The 12,007-nt window shown below is 35.0% G+C and overlaps 1 protein-coding gene across 1 annotated transcript in view; it reads left to right on the forward strand.

The window, feature by feature from the left end:
• The first annotated feature begins 982 nt into the window (after window positions 1–982).
• LOC109085093 (protein bicaudal C homolog 1-B-like) overlaps window positions 983–12,007 on the forward strand; it is a 52,348-nt gene continuing 41,323 nt past the window's right edge. Inside the window, exon 1 of the mRNA XM_042734714.1 lies at window positions 983–1,399. Coding sequence (XP_042590648.1) covers window positions 1,207–1,399 — 193 coding nt within the window. The 5' untranslated portion in view covers window positions 983–1,206. The remainder of the gene's footprint in view (window positions 1,400–12,007) is intronic.

Below are 12,007 nucleotides of genomic sequence, written 5' to 3' on the forward strand. Positions count from 1 at the left end.
TATTATTTATATTATATTAATAAACGGTTATTTTATCACATTAATAAATATCTTATACTTGTAATGTACTTTATATAATAATAATAATTTATAGCATATTATAAAATATTAATATATTTATTTTATATGTACACATTATGGCATCATAATTGTCTCAATATTAAACTGTAGGCCTATTTTAAAACTACTGTTTATTATAGCAAATTATTTTATTATATTATATAATATTACATACTAATGTTATTTTATCACATTAATGAAAATATATTTTTTAAGCATTTATATTAAATTATATATATATATATATATATATATATATATATATATATATATATATATATATATATATATATATATATATATATATATAGTGAACTATATTGTTATTTTATATTATATTATATTATGCATTTATATTATATTGTTTATATATTATATTGTTACATATGTTGTAATTTTATCATGAAATATTTTAATGCATTTACATTATAAAATTATATAGTATTTAAAACATAAGTGTGTATACACACACGCACACACACACACACACACACACACACACACACACACACACACACACATACTTAATGTCTTATTAATAAAATCTTTATTATTAATACTTTTATGAAATCACCACTCATCAGATAAATCATGCTTGAGTAATTCTGCATTCTCATGGTACAACTTAAAAAAAAAACTTCCCCAGTATAACTAAACATTAATATAAAAACGCTAAAATGTATGTTTATATATATATATTTTAAAACAAAGCATGCAGTATTTGTAAACAATGCTTATCTAGACATAGACCATATATATATATATATATATATATATATATATATATATATATATATATATATATATTAGAAGACATATATATATATTTTAAAACAAAGCATGCAGTATTTGTAAACAATGCTTATCTAGACATAGACCGCACGCCTTTTGGGGGCATCATATTGCTGACTCCTAACGGGCCAAAAATGGTGTTTAGAAGACAGCTCAGTTTGTGACAGACCCCTTCCATCCACCCTTCCTCCGTATTGAACAAAGGGCGGCGCTCTGCTTTTGCCTGCCCTCACTTTATAGTCCTCCGGTTGATGTAAGTCACACAGAGCCCGTGGCCGCAATGACTGGCGCTCACTCTCCGCGGGAATGATCTGATCTGACGGCTGCGGAGAGTCAGCGGTGCTCTGTGAAGTCATGGCCGCTCAGTGTGAACCCTTAAGCGGATACTTACAGCAGTCCGATCCGGGCTCCAACAGCGAGCGAAGCGCCGATTCCCCTCTGCCCGTGTCTGAGGATGACTCCAGCGGACCCACGGCGCCTCCGGACCCCGAGTGGACCGAGGAGAGGTTTCGAGTGGACCGGAAAAAACTGGAAATCATGCTATTAGGTAAAACTGTTGTTTCCATGACAACTATCACCAATTTAGAGAGTTTAAAGAGTTTGAAAGAAACAAACAAACACTCTGCAAGTAAAACTCAGTTTACTACTCAAAATGCACAATTGCTGTTGTGTTAATCATTGTTTTATTTAACTGAACAAACACTGTAATGCCAAATCTAATGCATTGCTTCCAGCATCTGCAGATCCAGTTAAGTTTATCTTCCTTTGTTCAACTCCTGTGTGATTCTCGCGTCCATGCCCATTTTGTTTTCAGAAACGTTAGTTTAAATAAATAGTAGGCTCTAATGAAAATTATATGCAATAATCCAGCGGCCCAGACTTAGAAAAGCCAGTAGTTTAGGCTCCATTGTTCAGTTTAGGCTACATACATAGCTTCCAATTGTTTTGAAGAAAGTTTGTATAGTTTGGAAATGGATAATACTATCTGTCATTTAAACATATTTAAGGATTGATTGTTCAAAATATTGGTTGTATAATTTTTCTGATTTTTAATGTACACCTGGAAAATAGGCTAACCCCCTATTCCAAAACATTATTGAATATATAATTATATATGTTGTTATAGCACTTGTATATCATTGCTCTTTTGTTGATTTTGATTGCTTCCATTGTCCTCATTTGTAAGTCGCTTTGGATAAAAGTGTCTGCTAAATGATTAAATGTAAATGTAATATATGCTTTTATTTCATTTTTCTTATATTCAGGTGTTTAGTGTAAAATTCCAATTTTGTTTTGATGTAAGAAAGAGAACTGTACTGTATTCTTCCACAGTATGTGTGTAGTGACCAACTCAGTCAATAGGGTGCAGTGTTAACGCATTTCTGCTTTGGACATTAGCCTTGAATGTTGTGTTTTCCCTAATTTCATTTTGGGACAATGAGTTCTGACTGCATGTGGGGTTCACTTAGTAGAGTAGAACTGACCAAAGAAAATGTTGTATTGGTTTAAAGTAGAGACACAAATCATTTATAAATGCCACTTTTTCCTTTAATCTGTTGTCGTCTTGTTAATTTAACTAGTGAATTTATCAAGTAGTTGATAAAAATCGACAAGGACTTCTCATTCTCCCGACTCTAGGGATTGTAAAAAGCTTCGAAGCTCTCTGCTCTAATATTTTGTCCATGTCGGGTCATGCTTTCCATGTAGTTTCATGGTTCTGAGTGAGTTCAGAAAGGGACATCATCATCATCATCATCATCATCATCATCCTACACTCACAAAGTCTCTAAGTTCAGTTCACCACAGCAATCCTTCCTGCTGAGGTCATTCAGCATCTCCTCGGGTTTAGAGTGTATTTGATCAACCTGCTTGCTGAAGGAATGCTATTAGGATTAGGATTTTCCTAGAAGACGCACAGAGAAGCTTGTCTAAATTATGAGATATATTTTCCAAACGAAATGATAGGAATTCAGCATTACACAATTCGATATAAGATCAGTAAAAACTAGAATTACAAACACAACCTTGCGTTACATATCCAAACCAGCAATTCTATGATCCGTAGATGTAGAAAGCACTTTTATTGTGAGGGGGGAAAAACATATATTTTTGTTTTTCTTTGAATAGACATTCTCTTATGTCATATTGTTCAATTTCGTCAATGGATGCATACTTCATTGGCAGCTGTTACAAGATTGAGTGTTGTTTTTTTTATTTTTTTATTTTTTTAAGAAGGACTTAAAAGTTGTTAATCATAAGAGCAATGTTCACAAATTTTAAAGTTAGAGGTGACTGGAGAGAACTGCTCACCGTCTTGTTTTCAGAAATGTTAACAACACAGCTGTTCGCTCCAAAAGCATTTAGTCCATCAGATATAACGACAACAGTTAAGCTACATTCAAGACTGCTTTTATGAAGCTTATTATACCTCTTGGATGGGAACAACTATAAATCATTTAATTTTATAACTTTTTTAGCTGGCTCATGTGGAGGAATGGCTCACTGTCATTATGGAATTCTCTAAAATCAGTAATGAATCACATAAAGGAGGCCTGAAATTGTTTTCTGTTCCAGATGTGTATTAATTATTACATTTGTGTAGATTATGTCGAAAAGGAATGTGTTCACACCAAGATGAATTGTCAGCTGTGTCTGTTTAATCTTATGTTCACTGCACCAGTGTCAAAATGATATGCATGCTTCTGTGCCTGAGGATCAGCACCCATAGAATGCAAAATACAGTCTGTTGAAAATCTAGTGAGCTGCCTACATATAAGCAGCATTTTAATGAGCAAAAATCAAATTAGTCATTGTTAAAGATAAATAGTAGCTACAAATGAACTAATGCCTTCTTTATACATAAGATTTTTTGGCTGATACTTGTAACATCCTGCTTTATTTACTCTAAGACCAAATGGAAAAAGACTCATGGAAACAAGCGAGATGGGTTCAGAGTTGGGAGAAGTCAACCCAATTGTTCACACTATAATGTAGGAATGCAGTGGTGACGATCAAAGCCCTCTTCATGGGTCAAGATAACTGTTTAGCAGTCACTGACTGCGTATTTTAGAGATTGTTTATTATTACAATTTCTTGACTTTATAGATAGAGTTTGCACAATAAAGGAGTAGTTCTCTCTGTCCAGTCTACATCAAGGACTTTGGGTTTTTCCAAATTTCCAAAGCTCAGACTGTTTTGCATTACGCATCTTAGATGAGATGGAAACGGTTTCTCTTCCCAAATCTTGGCTAGAGATTTGCAAAAGTACCCTTGCAAAAGACATTCCCAAACAAGTTTACTTGAAAGCTCACCGAGTCAACGTCTTTGATCAGTGTAAGTCAGACTCGGGCACTTTGAGAGTCCAAACAGGAAGGGATCAAATGCCTTGTTTAACAAGCATAACTCTTATCACAGATGGGACTGATCCATTCTGGGGAACCCGAATAAAACATTGTTGCTGCCTGGTGATTTTGTAAAACACTTCAGTTTTTATAGCGTGTTATAATGTGGGAATTTTAGGTGAACTGTTTCACCAAGACATTAGCTTTTGGGTTTTGCTTTAGAGTTATTTTTTCCATTTTAAAGCCTTCTGTTTACTACGATTATCATTTATTTACTATGTATCCTTGCTTACTAAATTCCTAGTAAACTAAGACATTAAAATTGCCTTCTTTTTATGGAAATACAAAGAGTACATTCTAAAACTGCATGTGTGTTAAGTGTACTTTGGCTAGATGTGTTCTGGGTATGTTTGTGCACGGGCTTGGCTGAGGCCTGGTTAAAAAATTCATCTTTTTGTTGTCTGTTGGATGAAAGTATAGAGACAGGAAGTGAGTCCGGTGAGGAATGTGCTTGGGGCTAACTGTCCTCTGGATGGAGGCCTAGGGAAACACTGTTCTCTTTAGCTTTCAGAGGGTAAACGTGGCATTTTCCCCAAGAACTACTGCTGAGGTCAATCGCTTGTGGCCTTGATCTTGAGTTCATAGTGGTATGGCGTTTTAAGCACATCGGAAAGACAAAGCAGCTCAGCTGGCACATAGCAAGCCTAATACAATGCAAAAGGCCAATAACTGTTGGAAAGAATGGAAATCAGTCTGTAAAAGGTGGTAGAATCAAGTATATTGGGACCATTCAGGAAACCCTGGTTTGTGTTGTTCGGGTCTGAGAGACCCTTGAGAGGTGGTGGGCGGAAGAGTCCCAGCGCTCACAGCACATAATTCACTGCAGCTGTTGGAGAGTCTCTGTTTTTAAAAAATGCTGGCGTGGACCAGAGACTTTGTTATGACAAGGAAAAGAACGAGCCATTACATTACAGCTACTAACTCAACTCATCTGAGTCGAAAACCAAATGGTTGTTTTTCAAAGCAATCAAACCTGTAAATGTGGTACATCTTGGATTGTCACATTTTGTTTATAGGCATGCCGGTTATGTTGAGGAGACAAAAAATCTTTTATGCATTGGCATTGGCATTATATACAAAAATAATCAATAATTACATTTCCTAGTTCGTGTTTAGGTGATACTCTCAGTTCATTTAAAACAATTTTGTAGAATCCACCCAAGAGTTTCTCGGCAGAATGAGTAATGTCATTGGCATTTTAATTTTAATACACATATTGTGCTTAAAAATCCACACAGTTTAAGGCGTAAATTAGAGGATGAATTATTTCCAGGATTTCTGCTTGCCTACTGGCTGTGGTTTTCCAGATATTTGCATAAAGCAGCATTTAAGCTTCCTGCAGGGTCAGTGACGTGGCACTTTTTTTTATTTTTGTTTTTAACGAGAAGTTACATTAAACATCCAGTATATTTATATTTAGACATGCAGTGGGAAATAGTTTTAATTTCTACTTTTAAGTTTCTATTATTTGTGCTATTTTTCATATTTGAGTTCAGTTTATTTGGAATCAAAGTAAAAATGTCATTGTGTTTTCAAAAGGCTAAAATTCTTAAAAAAAAAAAAAAAAAAAAAAAAAAACTACAAGAAGACAGTGTGACCGATTTTGAAGTGGCAAGTTATCAATAAAAGGGACTTTGAACATTTTTTGAAAATGTTTTTGAAAGTAATGATTATACCACTTAACATTAATGCATTAAAGTTGCAATGTAACAGAAGTACCTACAGATCTATATTTTTACATACATCCAAGTGAATCTGGTTGTCGTAAAGAAAAAAATGTAGGGCGGGGGCTTGGTTCTATCCATCAGTTAGTCTCAGCCTCAGACGTCCCGCCCACGGACCATTGGCTGAACATCTTAATACTGTACATATGGCACACAATATTGGAAACACTTTGGGAGTTTTGAAGTCGTCATCTGATTGGTTGAATTATACAGGATTTCCGTGTGTGTCACGTTCTTTATTGTTAGTGCCTCGAAACAATGATGCTGTGATGCGAAACCCTCTCATGGAAGAAGAAAGTCATTGTGTTTACAAATGTGACAATATTTCCTTTCACACCCTTTTACTGGTAAATTATCGGTAAATTACCATTAAGAGATCGTGTGAACAGGACCTTTTCAAAAATAACGGTAAATTCGTTAAAAAAAAAAAAGGCCACAAAATAAAAAAGTATGTGAAATATAAAAATTTTCAGCATAAACTTTTAAAAATATGTCCAGGAGTTTTACACACAAGTCTGTTATTGCGGGGACATTTCCACGTCCCTAAACATGATGTGGCACAAAAGCAGCCAAGGTTCCCAGACCTTCTGCCGTCAGTCTAAAGGTCTGGCTACACAAGACTGTCCATTAGTTGCTGACAGAATTGAGACGGATTTGAATGCGAGTTTACAGTCAATTATACAAAAGGGGCAGAGTTTAAGCAAACAAAATGATTGGACAAGTCCTGCATGCATCATTAAAAATAAGACCACATCAAACATTCCCAATTTAAAAATACCCATTCTAAAGGGCCTTTTACATTGGGCACGATCGCTGTGGTCCAAGCCTGAGTGCGATTGTTCCTGGGGCCCACCTAACCCCAAACAACCCCCCCCCCACCCACTGTGGTGTTGGTCTGATTTCATACCTACTTGATTCTTCCAAACCCTGGTGCTTTTGTGTTCATCTTACGTCATCACAAATGTGCACGGCGAATGATAGAAAGGAGAACGTTCGTGAATATATTGTGTTTTTTATTTGATTTGGTGTTATTATACGTGGCAAAGTGAACAGCACTTGCGTTTACTGTATGTGTGTCGCATGAAGGCTTGCAAACTGACTGTTTTGAGGAGACAGCTGATTGTGAACCATTCATTTGCTGCTCTGATTGCTCTCACTATACACCTATACCCCACTATATGCAGTGTAACAGCATTACACTGAATGCTAACTCTTGCTCGTATCTAAAGTAAATCATCACCACTGTCATCCCTCACATGTGTTTTGTTGACTAATTAACTAATGACATCATTAGCAGTTAAAATACCTGCGCATAGTACTTTACGTTCTGTCCAAGTGTGCACCGGAGTCCGAGTTGCTATCACATTCACTCGAACCGTGCCACAGTTCCACTGCAACCGAACTCAGACCATCTCCTTCAGGTAGTCTCGGGTTTGGAACTCCGGTGTGCTTCCGGGTCCACATGACAGCTTTCACATTAATATCATTTCATACAAACCATGCCCTGTTTCGAACTTAAGTGCCAGTGTGAAACCCCCCTAAAGGACACATATGCATAGATAAATCCTTCACAGTAAGATCTAAAACATTCATTTAGAAAATAGATGAATTGTAAACATTACATTTTACATGTACATTTTACACTTATTTATTATATGGCCCCAAAGCAGATAATCTCCAGTATGTCTGGTTTTAAATGGGAGACTCTTAAACTGAACACTCCTATTAATGGATCCTTATCCCAGTAAACAGAGCCAAGAAAGGCAGCTGCCGATAATGGTTTCTCAATACATTGTTGAGTCCAGCTTTTGGTGGATAGTGCTATGGTGATGGTATGTACCCTCCATCCACAGATAATCTGGAGAAAGCGTGCATTCTTCCAGACTGACTCGCATGTGAAAAATGTGCCACAATCTGCAGACAAACTGCAAGCTTTGTTTATCATTTTTAATGGTTTCCGTTAACTTTCTTTACGGGTCAGAGACAAAGGATATCCGAGTTGATGAAAGGAAAAATCTTGTAAAACTCAGTATGTGCCGGCCAAGTTCATGGAAGGGTAATCTTTGTAGTCTATTTATGTTGGTTTCATACTTTTTTGGGGAAATGTTTATTCCATTTTTAATAAGAGGTTTGATTTAAAGCATTTTGTTCATGCAACATGAAATTCAAATTTGCTGCTTAACATAAATAAGGCCCAATTACTCTAAAAATGTCAAATGGTGCAACCAATTAAAAGGGATAAATGGTATTTTCCTTGTACCTTGACTGAATGTAATATAAGTATTTTTATGTAAATACATTTTTATAAATTTTCAAAGTATTATTTCAAATATATTTTAAAGTTAAAAGTATTTTTTTGCTAATCATGAATATTTTGAGGAGTTATTCCACCGGATATCTGAAAACCCAAATGTAATAAAAACCTTACTGATCTTGAAATACAGTCACGAGGGTCTAGAAGAGTCCAATAACTTGCCTTCCATTATGTTGGTTACACCACACTGACTTTCATTTGGCAGACAAAATTTTGTGAAATACAATATTATACTTTAAAACAAAAATACATTACCTTCGTAAGTCACAAAAAAAAATAACATCTTTTTTATTATTATTATTAATAAAAAATAATATTATTATTATTATTATTATTATTATATATTTTTTAATCGAGTGGTCGTGAATTGAGAATCTTGGACTTCAGTGTCTTTTATTTCATTTAATGAAGCACTGATAATTTCAGGATCTGATATTTCCTCCTGCATCTATGGGGATAAGAATTATTTTATTGTTTAGCCATCTGTGCATTGCTAGGTATGAAATACATTTGGACAAATTGCGTCACTGTATGTCATTAAATGTTACAAACCTCTGTGCTCATGGTCTAATATGGTCTCTAGAGGCTTTAAATGTTTGTAATTTGTGATGCGTTTAACTTACAACTGTTTATGCATGCAAAAACCATCAAGACCATCAGTATTCTGCTGTTTGCATTATGCAACATTTCCATGACATCAGTTTGTAAGATCATGATATTGTAGCCAACAGTTATGAGGTCAGCAAATCCAGTTGGAGCCTTGGACCTGGCAGCATCACACATCTGTGCAATTGTTTGGTGGTTTCCAGGCAACAGCGGGCCGTTGTTCCCGCAGAGATCCATTGAACCAGCGTAATGACATATTTAATAGATACGTTTTCCATCATAAGCAATTTAAAGTGCGCAAATAAAAGATAGAGTCCCTCTGAAGCAAACTTGCATCAAGTGCCAGAATTCCTAAAGAACTGAATGGGATCTCATTAATTTTCAGTTCATGTGTAACTCCCACCTGTAATTGAACTTATAACCCTTGTTTTTGCAGGCTAGAACTTTGACCATTAAGATTCCACTGCCTTAAGTAAGATCAGGAGTGCTAGTAACATGTAATAATGTTAACAGTCGTGACAGAGGAGGATTAAACCACAGTATTTGTTCTGTTTAAGAATCTACTTAAAACAGAAGCTTAGCAAGGAGGCTTATTATAGGCATATTATACCTGGAGCTGTCTGTTAGGATTCCCATTCATTTAAATTAATGAGCACTCCTGAAAACTGACATGTTAATGAATGATCATGGTTTCTGTGGAGAATATAGTGTAGAGTTGTAATAAAAAAGCAAGTTTTTATTGACTCATTGTTTAAAAAAAGTCCACTTAAAAATGAAAATTAGCTGAAAATGTACTCACCCTCAGGCCATCTAACACCAAAATAACAACTTTCCCACAAAAGAACAGATTTAAAGAAATGTAGTATTATCACTTGCTCACCGATGGATCCTCTGCAGTGAATGGGTGCCGTCAGAATGAGAGTAAAAACAGCTGAAAACATCAGTAATCTCCAGTCCAACAATTAACACCTTGTGAAGCAAAAACCATGTTTGTAAGATACAAATCCATCAAGGCATTTTAATAATTGTTTCTGGCTAAAATATGTGTCCATAATCCATAACATTGCTTTGTCCAGTGAATGTATTTAATTTTAAAAAGTTATTAGATAATAGGGATTTTTTAAATGTTGCATTTGTCCTATTTTTACATTTATATGTCATCTAGCTGCCCTTAAGAACAATATACTTATATATAATACAATATACAATATACCCATGCATATAATGATAAACTGTTCAAGTTTATCCTGTAGAGGATTGTTATACATCACCCAACAGAATATTAAGGGAATCAAATGGAAACAATTAATCATTTAATAATGGCACAAAAATTAAAAATTATGAAAGAGGCAAGAAGCTTCCAGGCCATCTGACCTTTGCAGAACATTTTATCTACAGGCAAAATTAATCCTAATAAAATGCAATTAACTAAATTGATAAAATAGTGCATTTTGGCCATGTAATGGGAATAAATTTACTGAAACACTGAATGTTTCATAATGACAAATAGAGTACAGGAACATAGTTACAGAGGGAGGTATCTAAAAGGCAATTACACTCAAAATTTTATAAATCTGAAAAAAAAGGGGAAAAAAATGTTATAATAGCAAGTTACAATGCAGTGAGATGAATTATTCCACTCAGGTTGTGATGACTTATGAAATTTATGCTATTGCTCTTAGGCTGTGGAATTAAATAACAGCAACTATATTTTTATTTACATGTTTAACACAAATACAAACACGTTTTATTATCTAAATGGCGAATTCCATAAATGACTTATGGTTTTATAATGAGCTACTTATAAATACTGTAACAAAACCCTAACCCTCAAAGAAAACTGTATGTATTGTTAGGATTTTAGTTTCACTTTCTTAATTTTTTTTCTTTCGTTTTTACAAATGAGAATGTCCCTGGATGTCCCAAAAATGTCTTCTTTTCCATTCTGTACATTATGATGTTGTGATTCCTAAATTCTTAGTAAGTATTTAAAATGATTATGAAAATCATTAATTTATCTGCCATTGGCTGTAATTTGAAAATAATTATTGCCTCATCAATAATATCAGTGCATTCTGAAAATACTTTGAATAAAATTGTTCTTATAGCATCTCTACTATTTCAGATTCATCCTTTAAATACAAACTGGAATTGTTCGGTTTCTAGATGCATTACCAGGTATCATAATACACCCTAATATAAGCTGACATAAGTGGAGGAAATGAACCAAGATGAGTGCTGTTTAGCTTTCCCATAACGGTGTGAGATATTACATGAAGATTATGTTCTCTATAGAACACAAACCCATTTATAAAGGCCTCCTCTCATACCGGTGTAGCCTATCCAGTCTCAGTAACCTGGTGGCCTTCTTTGCTTACAGTGAGGTTAACCGCCAACCGTGCATGAGAGGATGTTGGCAGCGCTGTGTTCTTTAACTTTGCACTTTGCTCCGAAGGGAAGAAATCTAGTCCCAAAGAAGACATTTGGGCCACTAATCTGCTTTGGGGAAGCGTTCCCTGAACACAGCCCATCTTGGAAAAGAATGAATGTTTTACCTGTGCCAGCAATTCATAGAAATGTTTTTATATTCACTGTATGTGATGACGGACAAAGTCTTGACATTTATCTGTAGAGCTGAGCATTTTGTTGATTTATTCTTATGTTCCATAAGGCTTTGGCTTATGTTGGCACGCTGCGCTAAGCAGTAAGACATTAAGTGCCAAGTAAAAATCATGATCAAAACTACAAAAAGATATCTGTCTTTGAAGCTATTGTACAGATGTTAGCGGGAAGAGCAGTTGCCTGACCTCCCAAGTGTAGTTATGATGAAAAATATGTTAAATGTACCTTTCTGTGGGCAAAACCCTTATGTGTGGTAAAATCACAGTAACTCACTGCCTTGTGTGGCTTATTGCTTTTATAAAATGGCAATGACAGTTATAGAATAAATTACATCAGCGTTTTTCATTTATTACTAGTACCTTGGCACAGTAATGTAGAATTAAGCTGATGTGCAGTCACAGGCGTACATGCATTGTCTGTTTGACAATGGCTTCTAATGGTGCCTATCCTATCAAACATGTTATAAAAATATTGTGAAGATGAAATAT

Source organism: Cyprinus carpio, chromosome B12, assembly GCF_018340385.1.
Source record: "Cyprinus carpio isolate SPL01 chromosome B12, ASM1834038v1, whole genome shotgun sequence".
NCBI lineage: Eukaryota > Metazoa > Chordata > Actinopteri > Cypriniformes > Cyprinidae > Cyprinus > Cyprinus carpio.